The 23537-nt window shown below is 36.9% G+C and overlaps 1 protein-coding gene across 5 annotated transcripts in view; it reads right to left on the bottom strand.

Moving 5' to 3' along the window:
• ERMP1 (endoplasmic reticulum metallopeptidase 1) overlaps nucleotides 1-23537 on the bottom strand; it is a 124553-nt gene that overhangs the window by 35748 nt on the left and 65268 nt on the right. For all 5 annotated transcript variants that reach the window (XM_077148254.1, XM_077148253.1, XM_077148257.1 and 2 more), the window contains exons 11-13: nucleotides 13679-13831; nucleotides 11391-11593; nucleotides 10714-10829 (exon numbers count right to left, since the gene is read on the bottom strand). In XM_077148254.1, coding sequence (XP_077004369.1) covers nucleotides 10714-10829; nucleotides 11391-11593; nucleotides 13679-13831 — 472 coding nt within the window. The remainder of the gene's footprint in view (nucleotides 1-10713; nucleotides 10830-11390; nucleotides 11594-13678; nucleotides 13832-23537) is intronic.

The following is a 23537-nucleotide window of genomic DNA, read 5'->3' as shown; positions in this document are numbered from 1 at the left end:
CTAAAAAGACACATAAAAAAGATGCTCATCTTCAAAAGCTATCAGGGAAATGCAAAGCAAAATCACAATGAGATGTTATTTCCAATCTATTAGAATGGTCACTATTAAACAAACACAAAACAGATATAAAACAGCCTCTCAAAATCCAGAAATAACAATTACCTTTCTGGACTAAATGTGACTACTCTAAGAGCTTACAATCTAGGCCCCAGTCTTCTTATAAATATTTTCTAAATGAGATCATACAACATTTGCTCTTTTGTTTCTGGCTTATTTTGCCTCACTAATTGTCCCACAGGTTCATTCACATCGTTACATGCCTCACAATTTAGTTACTTTATGTAGCAGTACCATGTTCAATCATATGTTTACACCATTGTTCACCAATCTACTCAGTCAGTGCATATTTCAGTCACCTCATCTACTGGGCCTCATATACAATGTCCAAAGTCAACAGTCCATCAACTCTCAATTTTAGATAACTTCATTATTCCCAAGAGAAAGAGAGCCAATAAATACACCCTTACCAAACAGAAAATCCAAACCTCCCCCTAACTCTTGTCCCTCCCCCCATTGTGAACTCCTGGCTTTGCTGTGGTACTGCTGATGTTTTCCGGTTAAACACAGCCCAGAGCATGCAATAACATTGTTTACCCCATACCCTGAAATTATACACTCTTTGTACAAGATTCATACCTCTGCAGTAGTTCATGCAAGAACGTATTTGTATTTGAATGTGTTAACTGGTGGGACATATGAGTCTATACATCCATCCCCTTTCAATCATGTTCACCTTCAATATGGTAATATTACTTATAGACCCATTAGTGAACTGCCTTCACATCTGTCTAATCCCTTACAATTAAAAGCAACCTCATTAGCAACCTGTTCACCCATCTTAAGCTTCTGTGCATCTCTAGGTCCCCTATATTCTGTATCATAAGCCTCTGATTTTAAGACATACATAATTTTTAACTAGGTTGAATTTAATCAGTGGAAATGGATAGAGGTGATGGTAACACATTACTGTGGTATAATTAACAGTGCTGAATGGTGAATGTGGTTGATAGGGGAACTTTAGAGTCGAAGGTAAGCAAGAAGTTAAAAAATAGAATGTTATAACTCAGTAAATCTTGTGGTGGACAATGATGTAATTAGCTGTACAAATATAAAAAATTTCTTCCATGAACTAGAATAAATGTATAAAAACTATTACAAGGAGTTAATAGAGTAGCATTGGGGAAAATTGCACTTACTGCAAACTATGATTAACAGTAATATCTTAATATTCTTTCATCAACAATAACAAATGTACCACACCAATGCTAGATATCAATAATGGGGGAGGGGATATAGGGTATGGAATATTTTTGGTTTTCTCTTTCTTTTTTCCTTGAAAATGAAAATATTCCCCAAATTATTTTGGTGAAGAATGCACAACTATATGATGATAGTGTGAGTGACTGACTGTATACTTTGAATGGATGTATGGTGTGTGAATATATCTCAATAAAATTGCATTAAAAAATGCAAAAGAAATGAAGAGAAAAAGGAAAATATGTGAATTTATATAAGTACATGAAAAAGTGTTCTACATCATGAACAGAGAAATGGAAGATACCACCATACACCCACTAGAAATGATAAAACAAAAAAGATAAGTAACACCAAATATTAACAAGAATGTGGAACAAACGGAAATTTCATATACTACTGGGAGTGAAAAGAGGAAGTTTTAAAATGTTAAACCAATCAATTTCACTCCTAGGTGTTTATCCAAGAGAAATGGAAAGCATATGTCCCCCCAAAGCCTTGTAAGAGTGTCTGTCGCAGCTTTACTCATGGAAATAGCCCAGGTGTCCATCAACAGGAAAATGATAAACTATGGTATGTTCAGACACTAGGATACTACTCAACAATAAAAGAACAAAACACTGATTATGATACCCAAAACAACATGGATGAATCACAAAAACATGCTTAATGAAAGAAGTCAGACACAAAAGGATATGCGCTGGATGATTCCATTTTTATAAAGCTCAAGAACAGGCAAAATAATCTATGAATGTGGAAACGGAAAGAATGATTGCTCTGAGTATTGAAGAAATGACTGGGAAGATACATAAGGGAAATTTTGAGGTGACACAGACGTTGTACATCTTGACTGGCTGAGGGTCACATGGGTGTATGTATGCTTTTGTAAAAACTAATAAGATCTGTACATTTCACTATATGTAAATTATGCCCCAAAACAAAATAAAATAAAGAGGAAAGAAGCAGGCAGGCAGGTGAAAAGCTATTATTTAAAAGTACTTTGACTTATGAAAATCCTTGGTAGTTTTTTACCATGCAATTGATATACAGTAAAGAAACTGAACAGTGGCTGGAACTTTTAAAAAGAGAACTTCCCAAAAAGGCCAAAGTCAGTAGAAAGAGAAAGAGACCCTCCTGTTCACTCATTTTAGAAAATAGCCATCAGGCAAGCAAACTCATAGCTTCTGATAATGAGACAAATTGCCTATGTTTTGACATTTGTTCTCTTTTCTCCAACAGAACTCTAAACTCCCTAATAACTGAGAAATGTCCGGGTAGGCTACTTCAGACAAATATAATGGCCAAATTGAACAATTTAACACATTTTAAGTGGCTACTTTGCGCCAAGGATTATATTATGCACCAAGAATAAACAAATACAGGAGGGTCCAAGATGGCAGCTTAGCGAGGTATGGAATTTAGTTAGTCCTCCAGAGCAGCTAGTAAATAGCCAGGAACAGTACAAAACAACTGCTGGGGCCACATCAGTGACCAGACAGACACACAGCGTACACCAGTATGGACAAGTTGGACCAGCTGTGAGTCCACCCAGAACCGTGAGTCCCTGAAACCGCGATGGCCAGTGCCCCTCCCCAACAGGCTGCTTTACAGAGGGGAAAGGAAAGAGACTTTACTAACAACAAGGGGCTGAGCTCAACCAAGCTCCAATTGTGTAATTAATTAACAAATTCTAACTACTAAAAATAGGCCCTCAGCTCAGCTGAACCTCGAGTAAAAGCTGAGGTTGCTGGGTTTTGCCCAGCGCAGAGGGGGCAGGGCCAACAGAAAAAGAAAAAAAAATCAGAGGTCCTTTTGGATCAGACAGCATAAAATGCTTGAAAGGATCTGGGCTATGAAGGAAAGGAGGGGGCACAAAAGATCAGGAGATACACAGAGCAATGTACCAACTTAAGCTCTTGATTGGCAAACCTGAGGAATGGGGGTCCTGCTTTGAAAAGGATTTTTTTTTCTTTCTTTTTTTGCAGCTGTGTTTCTACCGCTTGATTGCTCTTTGAATACAACTGCAAGGCTTTTCAGGCTGTAACTGCCCCAGGCAAGGGTGGAATTAAACTTGTCTGAGAGACAAGGAGGCTGGTCAGGTGAAAGGAAGTAATTCCCTGGAGGCTGTGCCTTTTCCCTGGAAAGGGGTGGGGCCTAGCTCAGGTGGAATTCCTCCTTCAAGGAATTCAGACCCCATAGTCTGGAAAATTGAAGCAATTAAAGCCAGCCTACAACCACTCCTCTCAACCATGTCCCCATCAGGGAGAGTCTGCTAAAGTTAAACAGACTTTACGCTGGTGGGACCCACAGGCAGACAAGAGCCATAGACTGGGCAGGAGAGAAAAAGTACAGAGCCTAGAAGCTTCATAGGAAAGTCTTTCAAACTGCTGGATCTTACCCTCAGGGAAAAGTGATGCAGGTGACTCTTTCCTCCTGAGAGGAGGCCAGTCTGGTCTGGGAATATCTGATTGGGGTTTATAATATCTAAGTAGACCATCCTAAGGGAAAAAAAAAAAAAAGGCTAGAAACAAGAAACAAATAAACAACAATTTAAAAATTCTGATCTGTTAAACAAAATCTAAGCTAAAAGGTCTACAATAAGCTGAACTGAATGTCAAAGAACACAAAGACTGTAACAAAGTCATCCAGCAAGAAAATCCTAGGTAAGAAAGTGAAACCAATCTCAGGAATAAATTAATTAAGGAAAATAAATGTCTAGATGCCAGCAAAAAATAACAAATCATGCTAGGAAAATTGAAGATATGGCCCAGTCAAAGGAACAAACCAACAATTCAAATGAGATACAGGAGTTGAAACAATTAATTCAGGATGTTCACACAGACATGGGAAATCTCATCAAAAATCAAATCACTGAATTGAGGGAGAATATAAAGAAGACAAGGGATGAACAAAAAGTAGAAATCAAAAGCCTGAAAAAACAAATCACAGAACTTATGGGAATGAAAGGCACAGTAGAAGAGATGAAAAAAAAACAATGGAAACCTACATACTAGATTTCAAGAGGCAGAAGATAGGTTAGTGAACTGGAGCATGGGACATCTGAAATCTAACCAGGAAAAAAATATATAGGGAAAAGAATGGAAAAAATATGAGCAGGGACTCAGGGACTTGAATGACAACATGAAGCACCTGAATATACATGTTGGGGTGTCCCAGAAGGAGAAGAGAAGGGAAAAGGAGGAGAAAAACTAATGAAGGAAATTATCACTGAAAATTTCCCAACTCTTATGAAAGACTTAAAATTACAGACCCAAGAAGTGCAGCGTGTATCAAAAAGAACAGATCCAAATACATGTACTCCAAGACACTTACTAATCAGAAAATCAGATGTCAAAGAGAAAGAGAGAATTTTGAAAGCAGCAAGAGAAAAGCAATCCATCACATACAAGGGAAGCCCAATAACACTATGCAGCAGAAACCATGGAGGTGAGAAGACAATGGGATGTAATTTAAATATATCACTATTTATTATAGTAATAAATATACTATAAATAATTTATAGTATAAATTAAAGTAATTTAAATATATTACTAAAAGAGAAAAACTACTAACCAAGAATTCGATATCCAGCAAAACTGTCCTTCAAAAATGAGGGGGAAATTAAAACGTTTTCAGACTAAAATCACTGAGAGAATTTGTGACCAAGAGACTGACTCTGCAAGAAATACTAAAGGGAGCACTACAGACAGATGGGAAAGGACAGGAGAGAGAGGTGTGGAGAAGAGTGTAGAAAGAAAGACTGTGAGTAAAGGTAAAAAGAAGGAAAATTAGATGTGACATATAAAATCCAAAAGGCAAAATAGTAGAAGAAAGTACTGCCCTTGCAGTAATAACATTAAATGTTAATGGGTTACACTCCCCAATCAAAAGACATAGGATTAAAAACTAGGACTCATCTATATGCTGTCTACAGGAGACACATTTTAGGCCCAAGGATAAACATAGGTTGAAAGTAAAAGGTTGAGAAAAGATATTTCAGGCAAACAATAATCAGAAAAGAGCAGGAGTAGCTATACTAATATCCAACAAATTAGACTTCAAATGTAAAACAGTTAAAAGAGACAAAGAAGGATACTATGTACTAATAAAAGGAACAATTCAACAAGAAGATATAACAATCTAAATATTTATGTACTGAGTCACAGTACTCCAAAATACATGAGACAAACACTGAAAAGAGAAATAGACACAGCTATCATAATAGCTGGAGACTTCAATTCCCCACTCTCATTAATAGACAGAACATCTAGACAGAGCATCGGTAAAGAAACAGAGAATATGAATAATATAAAAAAGAACTAGACTTAACAGACATCTATAGAACATTACACCCCACACACCAGGATACACCTTTTTCTCAAGTGCTCAAGGATAGACCATATGCTGGCTCACAAAGCAAGTCTCAATAAATTTAAAAAGATTGAAATCATACACAATATCTTCTCAGATCATAAAGGAATCAAGTTGGAAATCAATAAAAAAATAATGAATATAGATGCAAAAATCCTCAACAAAATTCTTGAAAATCGAATACAGCGGCACATTAAACAAATTATACACCATGATCAAGTAGGATTTATCCCAGGTATGCAAGGATGGTTCAACATAAGAAAATCAATTAATGTAATACACCACATCAACAAATCAAAGCAGAAAAACCACATGATCCTCTCAATTGATGCAGAAAAGGCATTTGACAGAATCCAACATTCTTTCTTGTTGAAAATACTTCAAAGGATCGGAATTGAAGGGAACTTCCTCAGCATGATAAATGGAATATATGAAAAACCTACAGGAAACATCATTCTCAATGGGGAAAAACAAAACTTTCAAAACTTTCACCCTAAGATCAGGAACAAGACAAGGATTCAACAATGTTGAATCAACAGTGGAAGGAAGAAGTAAAGCTACTATTTGAGGATGATATGATATCTATCGAAAACTGCAAAAAATCCACAGCAAAACTACTAGAGCTAATAAATGAGCACAGCAAAGTGGCAGGTGACAAGATCAATACTCAAAACTCTGTAGTGTTTCTATATACTAGTAATGAGCAATCTGAGGGGGAAATCAAGAAAAACAATGCATTTGCAATAGCAACCAAAAGAATAAAACATTTAGGAATAAATTTAACTAAGGATACAAAAGACCAATATAAAGAAATCTACAAGAAATTGTTAAAAGAAATCACAGAAGACCTAAATAAATGGAAGGGCATATGGTGTTCATGGATTGGAAGACTAAATATAGTTATGATATCAATTCTACCTAAATTGATTTATAGATTCAATGCAATACCAATTAAAATCCCAAAAACTTACTTTACATAAATAGAAAAACCAATAACCAAATTTATCTGGAAGGGGAGGATACTCCAAACAGCTAAAAATATCCTGAGAAAGAAAAATGAAGTCGGAGGTCTCACACTATGTGACTTTAAGGCATATTATGAAGCTACAGTGGTCAAAACAGTATGGTACTGGCATAAAGATAGATATACTGACCAATGGAATCGACTGGAGTGTTCAGATATAGACCCTCTCATCTATGGACAATTGATCTTTGTTAAGGCAGTCAAGCCAATTCACCTGGGACAGAACAATCTCTTCAATAAACGGTGCTTGGAGAACTGGATATCCACATGCAAAAGAAAGAACGAGGATCCATATCTCACATCCTATACAAAAATTAACTCCAAATAGATCAAAGACCTAAACATTAGATCTAAGACCATAAAAATTTTAGAAGAAAATGTAGGGACATATCTTATAAAAAAATAATAGGAGGCTGTTTCCTAGATCTTACACCCAAAGTACAAGCATTGAAGAAAGAAATAGATAAATGGGAACTCTTCAAAATTAAACACTTTTGCGCATCAAAGAACTTCATCAAGAAAGTAAAAAGACAGCCTACACAATGGGAGACAATATTTGGAAACAACATATCAAATAAGGGTCTAGTATCCAGAATATATAAACAGATTGTTCAACTCAACAACAAAAAAGACAAATAGCCCAATGACAAAATGGCCAAAAGACATGAACAGACACTTCTCAGAAGAGGAAATACAAATGGCTAAAAGGCAAATGAAAAGATGCTCAACTTCGCTGACTATTAGGGAAATGCAAATCAAAACCACAATGAGATATCATCTCACACCCACCAGAATGGTCATTATCAATAAAATAGAAAATGACAAGTGCTGGAGAGGATGTGGAAAAGAGGCAAATTTATACACTGTTGGTGGGAATGTAAAATGGTACAACTACCGTGGAAGGTAGTTTGGTGGTTCCTCAGGAAGCTAAGTATGGAACTGCTATATGAACCAGCAATACCATTGCTAGGCATCTATTCAAAGGACATGAGGGTAAGGACACAAATGGACATTTGCACACAATGTTTATAGCAGTTTTATTTACAATCACCAACAGATGGAAAAAGCCCAAATGTCCATCAACAGATGAGTGGCTAAACAAGCTGTGGTATATACATACAATGCAATATTACGCAGCTGTAAAACAGAATAAAGTCATGAAACATGTAACAATGTGGATGGACCCTGAGTACATTATGCTGAGTGAGATTAGCCAGAAACAAAAGGACAAGTGCGTGGTCTCACTGATATGAACTAACATTAATGAATGAAACTGGAGAATTTCAGTTAAGAACAGAGGCCATCAGGAGACAGAAATAGGGTAGATTCTGGGTAATTGGAGCTGAAGGGATACAGACTTTGCAACAGGACTCATTGTGAAAATTCAGAAATGGATAGCACAATACTACCAAATTGTAGCACAATGCTAGTACACTCAATGAAGCTAAATGTGAGAATGACAGAGGGAGGAGGGCTAGGGACACAAATGAAACCAAAACAAATGATAGACCACTGATTTGAAAAGTGAATAAAAAAGTATTTGCAAAGTCCCCTTGGGGCAATGGCAAGAAGGGGAAAATTCAACTTCCCCATTTGGAGAATTCCTGATATTCTCACAAGCAATGGCGACAACCAAATCAATAGGCTGAGCCCTCAATCTTGGGGTTTGTTCATAGGAAACTTATCCCCACAAAGGACAGACTACACCTACGTAAAATCAGACCTAAGAATTACTCCCAGAGACCCTCTTTTGTTGCTCAGATGTGGCCTGTCTCCCAGCCAACACAGCAAGCAAACTCACCACCCTTCCTCTCTCTATTTCTGGGACAGAAATCCTAGAATGAGCTGGGACTCAGCATCAAGGGACTGAGAAAACCTTCTCAACCAAGAGGGTCCATCCGAAATGAGACAAAAAGTGTCAGTGGCTGAGAAATTTCAAATGTAGTTGAGAGATTATCCTGGAGGTTATTCTTATGTATTATATAGATATCCCCTTTTTAGGTTATGGTTTATTAGAGTGGCTACAGGGAAGTGCCTGAAACTGCAGAGCTGTGTTCCAGTAGCCATGTTTCTTGAAGATGAATGTATAACGACACAGCTTTCGCAATGTGACTATGTGCTGAAACCTTGTGTCTGATCTCCTTTTATCTATGATACTGATAGATGAGTAAAAAAAAATGGATTAAAAATAAATAAATAATAGGGGAAACAAATGTTAAAATAAATTGAGTAGACTGAAATAGTGAACAAAAGGGAGTGGTAAAGGATATAGAAAAAATAGGGGGAACAAAGGTTAAAATATATTGAGTAGATGAAAATACTAGTGGTCAATGAGAGGGATGGGTAAGGGGTATGGTATGGGTACGTTTTTTCTTTTTTCTGTTTATCTCTTTTTCTGGAGTGATGCAAATGCTCTAAAAAATGATCATGGTAATGAATATACTACTATTTGATGATATTGTGAGTCACTGATTGTACACCATGCACAGCACGTTTGTATGTTAAGAATGTTCATGTTTGTATGTTGTTTTGGTTTGATTGATAACAAAAAATAAATTTAAAAAAAGTTAATTAATGAAAAAAAAGAATAAACAAATATATCAATAGCCCACCCACATCTACCTCTCTTGAATTCTACTGGGAAGACATAGGCATCAACTAAATGATCTTGAAACAGTGTGGTCAGTGCTACAACACAACTGTATACCAAGTGAGAAAAAGGTGCAAGGAGACTAGTTGCTCCATGTGTAGGAGAGGATAGAAGAAGAGGGGTCGAGAAGATTTCATATTTTGTCAAGCAGAGTAGGGAAGGATTTGGATGAGAGGTAAACAGCGAAAGAACACATTCACATCACAAGTGAAAGTGTATAACTGGGAACAAACAAGCAGTTGGATGTGAACAGGGTATGCAACAAGGGGACTGATGAAAATATGTGTGAAATACATTCAGAGACTAGACGATTGCAGACCTAACGTGCTCCACCAAAGAATTTAGGCTTTTTCTACAGGCAACAGAAAATCAATTAAAAAATTTTAAGTAGAAAGTTAACATTATCAAATCTATTTTTGAAAAATTCATTGGCAGGACCACAAAGTATATCTTAGAAAGACTACTTTAGAGGCCAGGAAACCAGTTAAGAAGGTAGGTTTTAAATATGGAAAAGGAAATAAAATGCCAAGAAAGGTAAATAAAGCCATAATATCAACTAATTTCAAGTCAAGTACTATTATGGATCTGTCTGACAACGGAACATTATCTGACACTAAAATTTTTCAATAAGGGTCTTTAAAAAACATGACCAGCCTTAACTGCTTTTAGGAACACAGTAAGCTCCTCCTAAGTTGCTAGTCACGATAATAATTTTGGGACTGGGTGAGGGATGGGGGGGGAAACATGCACCTTATTAAAAAGTTTATTAAGAAGTGAAAAAGGTAAGTGTGTTAGTTAGATTCAGTTGTCAACTTGGCCAGGTGAGCATACCTAGTTCTGTTGCTGCGGACACAAACCAATGGTACGTGAATCTCATCTGTTGCTAATTACATCTGCAGTTGGCTAGGAGGCGTGTCTGCTGCAATGAGTGACGTTTGACTTAATTGGCTGGTGCTTAAATGAGAGAACGCAATGTAGCACAGCCTAGCAGCTTGGCATTCCTCATCTCAGCACTTGCAGCTCAGCCCTGGCCCTTGGAGATGGAGAAAGAAATCACCCCGGGGAAAGTTCTTGGAGCCCAGGGGCCTGGAGAGAAGACCAGCAGAGACCATCTTGTGCCTTCCACGTAAGAAAGAACCTCGGTGGAAAGTTAGCTGCCTTTCCTCTGAAGAACCAACAAAATAAATCCCTTTTATTAAAAGCCAATCCGTCTCTGGTGTGTTGCATTCCGGCAGCTAGCAAACTAGAACAGATTTGGTACCAGAGAGTGGGGTGCTGCTGTGGTTTGCAAATGCCAGATATGTTTGAACGGTGTTTTGGATGGCTAAGGGGAAGAAAAACTGTCATGACTTACCTGTTGCTTCAAAGGTCAACTTTATAGAATCCCAGGGTGTCTGCTCTTTGGATATAAGTCTGAAATGAACAGGGTCTCTTGGAGAAACTTCTGGGGCAGGAAGATACCAGTTTTTCCTATTTGGAGAGGTAGCTTCAATATTTAGGACACTTAATTAGTTGATCACTATCTCTAAGTCATAGAAGTTTTTTGAATATATGAACACATTTGAGGGTAAGACAAACTCTGATGGAAGTGAAAAACAATGCCAACTCATACCTTTGAAGCCCAAATTACAGTATATTAAAACTTCTCAAATTTAAAAACAATGATCTTGTTTTACTATCCATTCTATTTCTTCTCATCCAATCCTTTACTACCAAACATTAAAATCTTCCCAGAAATAACACAAAAAATTTGAGACGGATGCTTACTGCTGTTTGTTAGATTAGTTAGGAGAACCTTCCTAATTACTTGGGTTTCTAAAGGAAAGACTCCTTAAATTTGAAAAGGGAAGACTGCTCTACTGAGTATTTTATCTTACTAAAGAAATAAAGATTTGGTAGTATTGAAAAAAACAGTATAAAGAATACTTGATTTGTGTATTAAGGATAGTTGATTAATTATTAAGTACTGACATAGTAACAGGACTTGAGAAGAAACTACTTTCCAACCAAAGCAGAACTAAATGAACCAACCTGATCAGAAAGTGCACTGGAAGAAACCAAGGAAAGCCACAAAGGGGTGCTGTCTCCTCACAGTGAGCTCGGATGGTGTCATTGATCTCAGGAATGTGAGGTGTGATGTGAGACATTCCAGTATAATCAAACCCATTGATCCATATTCCAGAATCCTGTTTAGCTATATTTCCATCCAGGTCATGAAATGTTCTAGTCATATGCTGAAAAGTAAAAGAATAATGGAAAAAAACTGCTGCTTCAACCATTTCACCCATATCCCCACCCCCAACTGGCAAAAATGAATGTCTGATAATACCAAGAAATAGAGCAACAGGAAGCTTTATGTACTGCTGGCTGGAGTGTGTGCTGGTCCAAACACTTTAGGAAATTGTTCGGTATTACCCAATAAAATTATCATGCACACTCCTCAATTCCAGTCCTGGGTATATACCTTAGAGACATTCTCACAAGGTAGAAGAGTATTGATATGGTGCTGTTCATATAACCAAAAAACTGGAAATGACCCAAATGTCCACTAACAGTGGAATGGATAAATTGGGGCCTCATCCTACCACAGATATCTATTCTGCAGTGAAAAATAATGGAGCCACAATGACACAAATCAACATGGATGATTTTCACATACTGCCAAGCAAAAAGAAGCAAGCCACAAATGAATACTTACTGGCATGAATCTACTTGTTAAAAGTTCACAAACAAGCAAAACTATTCAGTATTGTTTAGGGATTCATATATATGTGGTAAAATAGTAAAAAGTAAGGTAATGATTAACCCAAACTTCAAGATAGTAGTGAGTACTTCTTTGGGATGGGTTAGGGAGATCAAATAGTTGGGTGGAAGACATACTCAAGGTTTCTAAGGTATTTTTAACAGTCCTTTCTTTCAAACTGGATGATAGCCACAGACACAACTGTATTTAATATTTAAATTTCATATAAACATTTTAAAAACCTATTTCCAATTTAAAAAGCATGAATGCTAGAACTCCTTTTAGATAGGAATTTAAAAATACATCTAAATATAAATATATACATACACACATACACTCCCCTTTCAGCATGTTACATGAAGCTCATTTATATGCAGAGAGAAACAGGAATCACAGTTCACCACTAGATGACAGACTTGTGCCTAACACAGTTCTATGAAAACACACAATGCCCTATTTTGACTACTTTTATTAAGAACAGAAACCAGCCCAAAGAATATCAACTAGGAAAAGAAAAAATACTGCATAGGGCAGAGACTGGCAAACTGTGGCCCACAGGCCATTTTTGTACCTTAAGTTTTACTGGAACACAGCCACACTTATTTGTTTATGTATTTGTTTATTCTCTCTGTGACAGAGATCATATGACCTGTAAAGTCTAAAATATTTATCTGGCCCTTTACAGAAAAAGTTTGCCAATCCTGACATGGTGGAAGAAGGGAACTCAAAACATATCAGAAGAACAGGGCTTTCTCCTAACAATTATAAAAATTAGCAAGTCACTCAAAACCCACTGAATTGACTGTAAACTATATGTTCTTCACTAAAGGTTTAGCAAATTACAAAATTTTTCACATAAAAGTTATCACTTTGTCCTCCAACTCTATACAGCAGAAAACCTGACCCTTTTTAAAAATTTCCTCTCTGATATTTAAGTTCAAGTATTATTATTAACTATTCAGGAACTAATTATGTAGATCAGCCTCCTTTGGCTTTTCTGTTAGGTCACTCCATGACCTCCAACTCATAAGATACCTAGAAATGAGGCAACTTAGCCCTTTTTACTATGGCGCCAGCTCTAAAAAGTGTGGAGAAACATGTGAAATGTGAAGAAAGCTCTAAATGTTCTAAGTTATTATATTTTCATTATCACATAGTACTTTGAGCATTATCAAAGATCTATTTTACTAGCATTTCTGGGTATCTATTTTATTTTGCCAGTGGAGTTCAGACTTTTACTCAGCCTGCAGTGATAATTTTTACAACCACATTTCTAAGGCTCATGATGTATGTATCTGGCTTATTTTTTCAAGCAGGTGCATTTTTATAATTTGAACAGTTAATTGGAAACTTATAGTTTTTATTAAAACTCTTTTGGGAGAAGTATGTGTAAGCTGATAAGAATGCCACTTGATGATCAGTCTTTTCTTTACTGCCCTATACATAAAAAGTTGCGTACAATTAAATAGGTCAATAATAGAAACGTCAGTTGAGTTTCCTGTTGACTAGTGAAGCTGAAAACACAAAAGGTTTTCCTCTCTAGAATGTCAAATAGTTCATGAAAAATTCCTCTTACCTGAAGAAACACTCTCTTTGGCTTCGGATTAGCAGGACTGGAACTGTATGGGAAAAAAGTTCCACTGCAAACAAGGAGGAATGTGACTGTACATACCAAAGTTAAAGTTAGCATGGTTTTTTTTGTGCTTTTGGCAAGGTAGATGAAGTTAATCTAAAACACAGAAATAGAAAATATATAAGTACAGACCACTACAGAAAGGTGTCTTAAACAGACTATTTTTTAACAGGTTATCTAACAATGAATAAAATTTATCAGCTTGTTCTAACATGTGCCAATGCCCAGTACACAAAGCACTAATTAGGGAATTTCCATCACAAATCAGCACTTGGATAAATGATAGATGCCTCCAATATGCTATGATGGTGACTTTTCTGACAGGCAGCCCAGAAAGCAACAGAGAGAAGTGAACTTAAAAACAATGTGTCTCTGTGCTCAATAAGCAAAGGCAATGGAGGATATAGATCTACCACCAGTCAATGCATGCATTACACTGCTTTGTTTCTGATCCTATCAATGCCCTAAGTTAGTCAACTCTGCACAGCAGAACCATTTAACTATACTCAACATTATGACATCAAATCTTCCACTGAACAGTGATAAACTTTTTAAACTTAAGCAGACCCATTTCAACAAAACTCAAAACTCATTATGCTTTTATAATGTGCCAAGATGTTGGATTCATCTAAACTAGTATTTAGATGCACCTTCGAGACTTTGTCTGTGGACCTGCACATGACTAAAAACTGTATTACTAGCATTAAAAAAGAGGTAAGGTAAACAGGCACTTTAGGTGATGAGTTAACTGACGCCAACAGATCAAAATCGTAAATCTAAATTTGGGGAGTAAAAGTGAATGGTTCAGTCTCCGGGTAGGTACCCAAAAATTCCTTAACATGCCAATATTAACTTTTTTTTTTTATTAATTAAAAAAAGAATTAACAAAACAATTAGAAATCATTCCAATCTACATGTACAATCAGTAATTCTTAATAACATCACATAGTTGCATATTCATCATTTCTTAGTACATTTGCATCTATTTAGAAAAAGAAATAAAAAGACAACGGAATAAGAATTAAAACAATAATAGAAAGAAAAACAAAACAAAACAAACAAAAAAAAGACCTATACCTCACATGCAGCTTCATTCAGTGTTTTAACATAATTGCATTACAACTGGGTAGTATTGTGCTGTCCATTTCTGAGTTTTTATATCCAGTCCCGTTGTACAGTCTGTATCCCTTCAGCTCCAATTATCCCTTCTCTTTTTTTTTTTTTTTAATTAACGGAAAAAAAGAAATTAACCCAACATTTAGAGATCATACCATTCTACATATGCAATCATTAATTCTTAACATCATCACATAGATGCATGATCATCATTTCTTAGTACATTTGCATTGGTTGAGAAGAACTAGCAACATAACCGGAAAAGATATAGAATGTTAATATAGAGAAAAAAATAAAAGTAATAGTAAAATCAAAACAAAACAAAACAAAACAAAACAAAAACCTATAGCTCAGATGCAGCTTGATTCAGTGTTTTAACATGATTACTTTACAATTAGGTATTACTGTGCTGTCCATTTTTGAGTTTTTGTATCTAGTCCTGTTACACCGTCTGTATCCCTTCAACTCCAATTGGCCATTATCTTACCCTGTTTCTACCTCCTGCTGGACTCTGTTATCAAGGACATATTCCAAATTTATTCTCGAATGTCTGTTCACATCAGTGGGACCATACAGTATTTGTCCTTTAGTTTTTGGCTAGACTCACTCAGCATAATGTTCTCTAGGTCCATCCATGTTATTACATGCTTCATAAGTTTATCCTGTCTTAAAGCTGCATAGTATTCCATCGTATGTATATACCACAGTTTGTTTAGCCACTCTTCTGTTGATGGAGATTTCGGCTGTTTCCATCTCTTTGCAATTGTAAATAACGCTGCTATAAACATTGGTGTGCAAATGTCCGTTTGTGTCTTTGCCCTTAAGTCCTTTGAGTATATTCCCAGCAATGGTATTGCTGGGTCGTATGGCAATTCTATATTCAGCTTTTTGAGGAACCGCCAAACTGCCTTCCACAGTGGTTGCACCATTTGACATTCCCACCAACAGTGGATAAGTGTGCCTCTTTCTCCGCATCCTCTCCAGCACTTGTCATTTTCTGTTTTGTTGATAATGGCCATTCTGGTGGGTGTGAGATGATATCTCATTGTGGTTTTGATTTGCATTTCTCTAATGGCCAGGGACATTGAGCATCTCTTCATGTGCCTTTTGGCCATTTGTATTTCCTCTTCTGATAGGTGTCTGTTCAAGTCTTTTTCGCATTTTGTAATTGGGTTGGCTGTCTTTTTGTTGTTGAGATGAACAATCTCTTTATAAATTCTGGATACTAGACCTTTATCTGATATATCATTTCCAAATATTGTCTCCCATTGTGAAGGCTGTCTTTCTACTTTCTTGATGAAGTTCTTTGATGCACAAAAGTGTTTAATTTTGAGGAGTTCCCATTTATTTATTTCCTTCTTCAGTGCTCTTGCTTTAGGTTTAAGGTCCATAAAACCGCCTCCAGTTGTAAGATCCATAAGATATCTCCCTACATTTTCCTCTAACTGTTTTATGGTCTTAGACCTAATGTTTAAATCTTTGATCCATTTTGAGTTAACTTTTGTATAGGGTGTGAGAGATGGGTCTTCTTTCATTCTTTTACTTATGGATATCCAGTTCTCTAGGCACCATTTATTGAAGAGACTGCTCTGTCCCAGGTGAGTTGGCTTGACTGCCTTATCAAAGATCAAATGTCCATAGATGAGAGGGTCTATATCTGAGCACTCTATTCGATTCCATTGGTCGATATATCTATCTTTATGCCAATACCATGCTGTTTTGACCACTGTGGCTTCATAATATGCCTTAAAGTCAGGCAGCGTGAGACCTCCAGCTTCGTTTTTTTTCCTCAAGATGTTTTTAGCAATTCGGGGCACCCTGCCCTTCCAGATAAATTTGCTTATTGGTTTTTCTATTTCTGAAAAATAAGTTGTTGGGATTTTGATTGGTATTGCATTGAATCTGTAAATCAATTTAGGTAGGATTGACATCTTAACTATATTTAGTCTTCCAATCCATGAACACGGTATGTCCTTCCATCTATTTAGGTCTTCTGTGATTTCTTTTAGCAGTTTTTTGTAGTTTTCTTTATATAGGTTTTTTGTCTCTTTAGTTAAATTTATTCCTAGGTATTTTATTCTTTTAGTTGCAATTGTAAATGGGATTCGTTTCTTGATTTCCCCCTCAGCTTGTTCATTACTAGTGTATAGAAATGCTACAGATTTTTGAATGTTGATCTTGTAACCTGCTACTTTCCTGTACTCATTTTTTAGCTCTAGTAGTTTTGTTGTGGATTTTTCCGGGTTTTCGACATATAGTATCATATCATCTGCAAACAGTGATAGTTTTACTTCTTCCTTTCCAATTCTGATGCCTTGTATTTCTTTTTCTTGTCTAATTGCTCTGGCTAGAACCTCCAACACAATGTTGAATAATAGTGGTGATAGTGGACATCCTTGTCTTGTTCCTGATCTTAGGGGGAAAGTTTTCAATTTTTCCCCATTGAGGATGATATTAGCTGTGGGTTTTTCATATATTCCTTCTATCATTTTAAGGAAGTTCCCTTGTATTCCTATCTTTTGAAGTGTTTTCAACAGGAAAGGATGTTGAATCTTGTCGAATGCCTTCTCTGCATCAATTGAGATGATCATGTGGTTTTTCTGCTTTGATTTGTTGATATGGTGTATTACATTAATTGATTTTCTTATGTTGAACCATCCTTGCATACCTGGGATGAATCCTACTTGGTCATGATGTATAATTCTTTTAATGTGTTGTTGGATACGATTTGCTAGAATTTTATTGAGGATTTTTGCATCTGTATTCATTAGAGAGATTGGTCTGTAGTTTTCTTTTTTTGTAATATCTTTGCCTGGTTTTGGTATGAGGGTGATGTTGGCTTCACAGAATGAATTAGGCAGTTTTCCCTCCGCTTCGATTTTTTTGAAGAGTTTGAGGAGAGTTGGTACTAATTCTTTCTGGAACGTTTGGTAGAATTCACATGTGAAGCCATCTGGTCCTGGACTTTTCTTTTTAGGAAGCTTTTGAATGACTAATTCAATTTCTTTACTTGTGATTGGTTTGTTGAGATCATCTATGTCTTCTTGAGTCAAAGTTGGTTGTTCATGTCTTTCCAGGCACCCGTCCATTTCATCTAAATTGTTGTATTTATTAGCGTAAAGTTGTTCATAGTATCCTGTTATTACCTCCTTTATTTCTGTGAGGTCAGTAGTTATGTCTCCTCTTCCATTTCTGATCTTATTTATTTGCATCCTCTCTCTTCTTCTTTTTGTCAATCTTGATAGGGGCCCATCAATCTTATTGATTTTCTCATAGAACCAACTTCTGGTCTTATTGATTTTCTCTACTGTTTTCATATTTTCAATTTCATTTATTTCTGCTCTAATCTTTGTTATTTCTTTCCTTTTGCTTGCTTTGGGATTAGTTTGCTGTTCTTTCTCCAGTTCTTCCAATTGAACAGTTAATTCCTGCATTTTTGCCTTTTCTTCTTTTCTGATATAGGCATTTAGGGCAATAAATTTCCCTCTTAGCACTGCCTTTGCTGCATCCCATAAGTTTTGATATGTTGTGTTTTCATTTTCATTTGCCTCGAGGTATTTACTAATTTCTCTTGCAATTTCTTCTTTGACCCACTCGTTGTTTAAGAGTGTGTTGTTGAGCCTCCACGTATTTGTGAATTTTCTGGCATTCCGCCTATTATTGATTTCCAACTTCATTCCTTTATGATCCGAGAAAGTGTTGTGTATGATTTCAATATTTTTAAATTTGTTAAGACTTGTTTTGTGACCCAGCATATGGTCTATCTTTGAGAATGATCCATGAGCACTTGAGAAAAAGGTGTATCCTGCTGTTGTGGAATATAATGTCCTATAAATGTCTGTTAAGTCTAGCTCCTTTATAGTAATATTCAGATTCTCTATTTCTTTATTGATCCTCTGTCTAGATGTTCTGTCCATTGATGAGAGTGGGGAATTGAAGTCTCCAACTATTATGGTATTTGTGTCTATTTCCCTTTTCAGTGTTTGCAGTGTATTCCTCACATATTTTGGGGCATTCTGGTTCGGTGCATAAATATTTATGATTGTTATGTCTTCTTGTTTAATTGTTCTTTTTATTAGTATATAGTGTCCTTCTTTGTCTCTTTTAACTGTTTTACATTTGAAGTCTAACTTGTTGGATATTAGTATAGCCACTCCTGCTATTTTCTGGTTGTTATTTACATGAAATATCTTTTCCCAACCTTTCACTTTCAACCTATGTTTATCTTTGGGTCTAAGATGTGTTTTCTGTAGACAGCATATAGAAGGATCCTGTTTTTTAATCCATTCTACCAATCTATGTCTTTTGATTGGGGAATTCAGTCCATTAACATTTAGTGTTATTACTGTTTGGATAATATTTTCCTCTGCCATTTTGCCTTTTGTATTATATATATCATATCTGACTTTCCTTCTTTCTACACTCTTCTCCATACCTCTCTCTTCTGTCTTTTCGGTTCTGACTCTAGTGCTCCCTTTAGTATTTCTTGCAGAGCTGGTCTCTTGGTCACAAATTCTCTCAGTGACTTTTTGTCTGAGAATGTTTTAATTTCTCCCTCATTTTTGAAGGACAATTTTGCTGGATACAGGAGTCTTGGTTGGCAGTTTTTCTCTTTTAGTAATTTAAATATATCATCCCACTGTCTTCTAGCCTCCATGGTTTCTGCTGAGAAATCTACACATAGTCTTATTGGGTTTCCCTTGTATGTGATGGATTGTTTTTCTCTTGCTGCTTTCAAGATCCTCTCTTTCTCTTTGACCTCTGACATTCTAACTAGTAAGTGTCTTGGAGAACGCCTATTTGGGTCTAATCTCTTTGGGGTGCGCTGCACTTCTTGGATCTGTAATTTTAGGTCTTTCATAAGAGTTGGGAAATTTTCAGTGATAATTTCTTCCATTAGTTTTTCTCCTCCTTTTCCCTTCTCTTCCCCTTCTGGGACACCCACAACACGTATATTTGTGCGGTTCATATTGTCCTTGAGTTCCCTGATACCCTGTTCAAATTTTTCCATTCTTTTCCCGATAGTTTCTGTTTGTTTTTGGAATTCAGATGTTCCATCCTCCAAATCACTAATTCTATCTTCTGTCTCTTTGCATCTATCATTGTAGGTATCCATTGTTTTTTCTATCTTTTCTACTTTGTCCTTCACTTCCATAAGTTCTGTGATTTGTTTTTTCAGTTTTTCTATTTCTTCTTTATGTTCAGCCCATGTCTTCTTCATGTCCTCCCTCAATTTATCGATTTCATTTTTGAAGAGGTTTTCCATTTCTGTTCGTATATTTAGCATTAGTTGTCTCAGCTCCTGTACCTCATTTGAACTATTGGTTTGTTCCTTTGACTGGGCCATATTTTCAATTATTTGAGCGTGATCCGTTATCTTCTGTTGGCGTCTGCACATTTAGACAGATTTCCCTGGGCATTGGATCCAAAAGTTTGGAAGATTTTTCTGTGAAATCTCTGGGTTCTGTTTTTCTTATCCTGCCCAGTAGGTGGCGCTCGTGGCACACGTTTGTCTGCGGGTCCCACCAGTAAAAGGTGCTGTGGGACCTTAAACTTCGGAAAACTCTCGCCGTCCGGGGGGTTCGCTAGCCGAAGCGGCTTGAGCCGGCCCGGGGTCCGAACGCAGGGAGGGTTGCTGGTCGCCGCAGCCCGGGAAAGAGCCCGTCCGAATTTCCTAGTCGGCCCTGGGCAACAAGCGTGGCGGGAGGGCGCCAGCGGCAGCGGCCCGCCCGAGAGAGTGCACATTCCCCGGGAGTCACGGGTTTGGAAGGGGCCTCCCCCACCCGTCACCGTTCTCCGTGGCCTGGGGATTTCCGATCCAATTCTCTCAGTTGGTCCGGGGGGCTGCGCGTGGTGTGGGCGCCAGCCGCCTTGGTTTCAGGGGACCGCCTCTCCAAATCTCCCAGCCGGCCCGGGAAGGGGGAAGGGAGTAACTCCGGCCGCTTGCCGCCCCGCCCGGTGAGGCCCGCGCACCTCGGCGATCTCACCCGAGCTGCTTCTCTCAGCCAGCCAGCCGTTCCAGGATGGGGTACGCTGTCTTTTTTAATCTCTGTTGTGGCTTTGGGCGCTTTCTGTATCGTTTCTACTCCCCTAGTAGCTGTCCTGGAGAAGAAACTAAGATCCGCGCGTCTTACTAAGCCACCATCTTCCAGGAAGTCACCAATATTAACTTTTTAATTGTAATGAAATAATGGAGTTAAAAAATCCAAAAGGGATACCCACAACCCACAAAACATATCCACAGATCACTTAGGAGTTCTGAGGGAAACACTGTGAGAAACAATTTTATAGCCCCTCTCCCTCATTTCCTTCCTCCTCATCCTTATTAGGAACAAGAAGAACAAGAATATTTTTGAGAAACAGAATATTTTAAGAGATGAAAGTGAAAAATTAAGCCAATAATCATAATCTGGCATATAACTCTGCTATGTAGTAGAGTTTAAAGGATTTTAATCTCTATAGTGGAATAATATTCCATCCAAGGAAATCTCCAGCAAAACAGCACTGATATTAGGTAAAAAAAAAAAAAAAAAAACCACTTATGTTTGCACACTGTGAAGACAGATATAAGACAAGGTACTCCAGGACTTAAGGCAGTAAGTTAGCAAAGCATAATTTTTTACCCTATCTGCCCTTGCTTCTCCCAGTAGATGCAGTGTTTAAAATGTGGCTCATTAGAACAGTTTCAAATATCCTTTCAAGTAATGAGTTTCCCCTCCACTGGAAGCTGTTAAGATTAGGTATACAGTGTCTTTTAGGTCAAAAAACTTCACTTCGATAACGCTGTGGTTACTCAAGCCAGCTACTACCAATTTAAGCCCAAAGATAACTTCCTAAATTCTCAGTTTAAGCTATGGTTTCCACATCCACACTTCCTCTTCTCTAAATCAGGCGTCTTATCTTCAAGTTTGGTAATGGTGATAAACGAAATGGCAATCACAGAGCAGAAGAGAAGGAAAAAGAGCAGAGAATAGCCATAAAAGTGGCGTATTTTTCCTGTGTTCGTTTTAATTTTTTCTATTGTCTTTTTATTTCTTTTTCTGAATTAATGCAAATGTTCTTAGAAATCATGAATATGCAACTAAGTGATGACATTGTGAATTACTGATTATATATGTTGATGGTTTATTTGGTTTCTTAATTTTTTTAGTTAATAAATAAATTTTTTTTTAAAGTGGCGAGTTTTGGATTTCAATGTCAATCACCTTTCCCATTCTATTCCTGTCTTAAATGTTGCATCTTACGTGACGATAGGTTTCGAAAGAGTGCAAAATATCATGAAGAGAATATGAGAAGGACTCTGAGGTCAAATGCATGCTGGATGAAAGCTGTTTCTCTCTGAGTTTCTCCTCTTCTGAACCCACTCCTCTCAGCTGTTCAGCTTTAGTTAATCAATACAACCATTAACAACCCCAGCAAGGAGTAACCCCAGGGAACCTGCTAACTACTGATCACCTGACAGGAATTTAATTGCTTTCTAACAAACATATTTAATAAATCTTTGGGGACTGAAAGAAAATCTCTCTGAAGTATGCACTGTGGTTCAACTCTCCATTACCCAAGGAGAATCATCTCCCTCTATCAATAAGCCTCTCTCTTTAACACTGCTATACATAAATGAGAAAATGATAAAGACAATGATAATCAACAGCATGAAAAAGCAGAAGAGCTATTTCACATTGTAATGAAAGTTAAATGAGATTTTATTTAAAAGGATTCCAAGAGGCACTCTTCTCTCTAAAAGCTTTCTTAATAAAATAAAATTTAGAAGATAATATATTTTAATCTTCTTGTTTCCAAGATTTCCAGGCTTTGCAGACATTTTAAATTTCCACAGTGAAAGTTTCCAGGGTTCAGTTTGTCCCTTTTCATAAGCCAATGTAATAGAATACAAATATCCTACATTTTGGTCATGTTTCATTTGGTGACTATAATTTAACATATATACAGGGAAGTTCAGTTCATAACTTAGCTGACTTTAACTAGAAGCTAAAATACAGATGATGAAACTCCACTATCTCCTTCAATCCTCATGACAGCAAACCTATCTATTAACATCTATTAATAAAGCCAAAGGAAATATGCCCTGCAGGCAAGAAAGAACATTTTAGAATTTTCCATCCATGCCTGTAAATAACAGAAAGGACTTAATCATTATCAAAGGTAAAATGGTTGGAATACCCAGATTTCTTTAAGGACTACTACAGCTCAAATAGTGTCCATAAAAATTTCATTACAGGGAAATTAACTAATTAAATAAATTTTAAGTAATTAATTAATTAATTTTTTTAAATTCTCTGTAAAGTTATGTACACAAAGCCACATAAAGAGATCTTTATTGACTATTTAAAGGACTTTAGTGGATAATGTTGGCCATATATATTATCCTTCCCTACGTCTTCAGAACCTAACCTCCACATGAGTACACCTTACTGTGTCACTATGAAAAAGTTCACTATCATCTCCATGGAGAAAAGAACGACAATAAAGTCATAAACCGCATTTTCTATGTGGCCCCCTAGCCTCAGATCTCAAGCTTACACTTACGGGTATGCAGTAAGTGCCTCTTTTTCTTAGGCATCCCAACGAAAAGAGCCAGAAACCAGAACGCCTCCTCTAACAGGGCCTGGCCTGGGCCCTGGAGAGTGTGAACATGTGCCAAGAGCAGAACCCTGCTTAAGGCTCG

Source organism: Tamandua tetradactyla, chromosome 2 (genome assembly GCF_023851605.1).
Source record: "Tamandua tetradactyla isolate mTamTet1 chromosome 2, mTamTet1.pri, whole genome shotgun sequence".
NCBI lineage: Eukaryota > Metazoa > Chordata > Mammalia > Pilosa > Myrmecophagidae > Tamandua > Tamandua tetradactyla.
The sequence above is the reverse complement of the archived record's forward strand: the minus strand, read 5'-3'. Positions and strand labels throughout refer to the sequence as shown.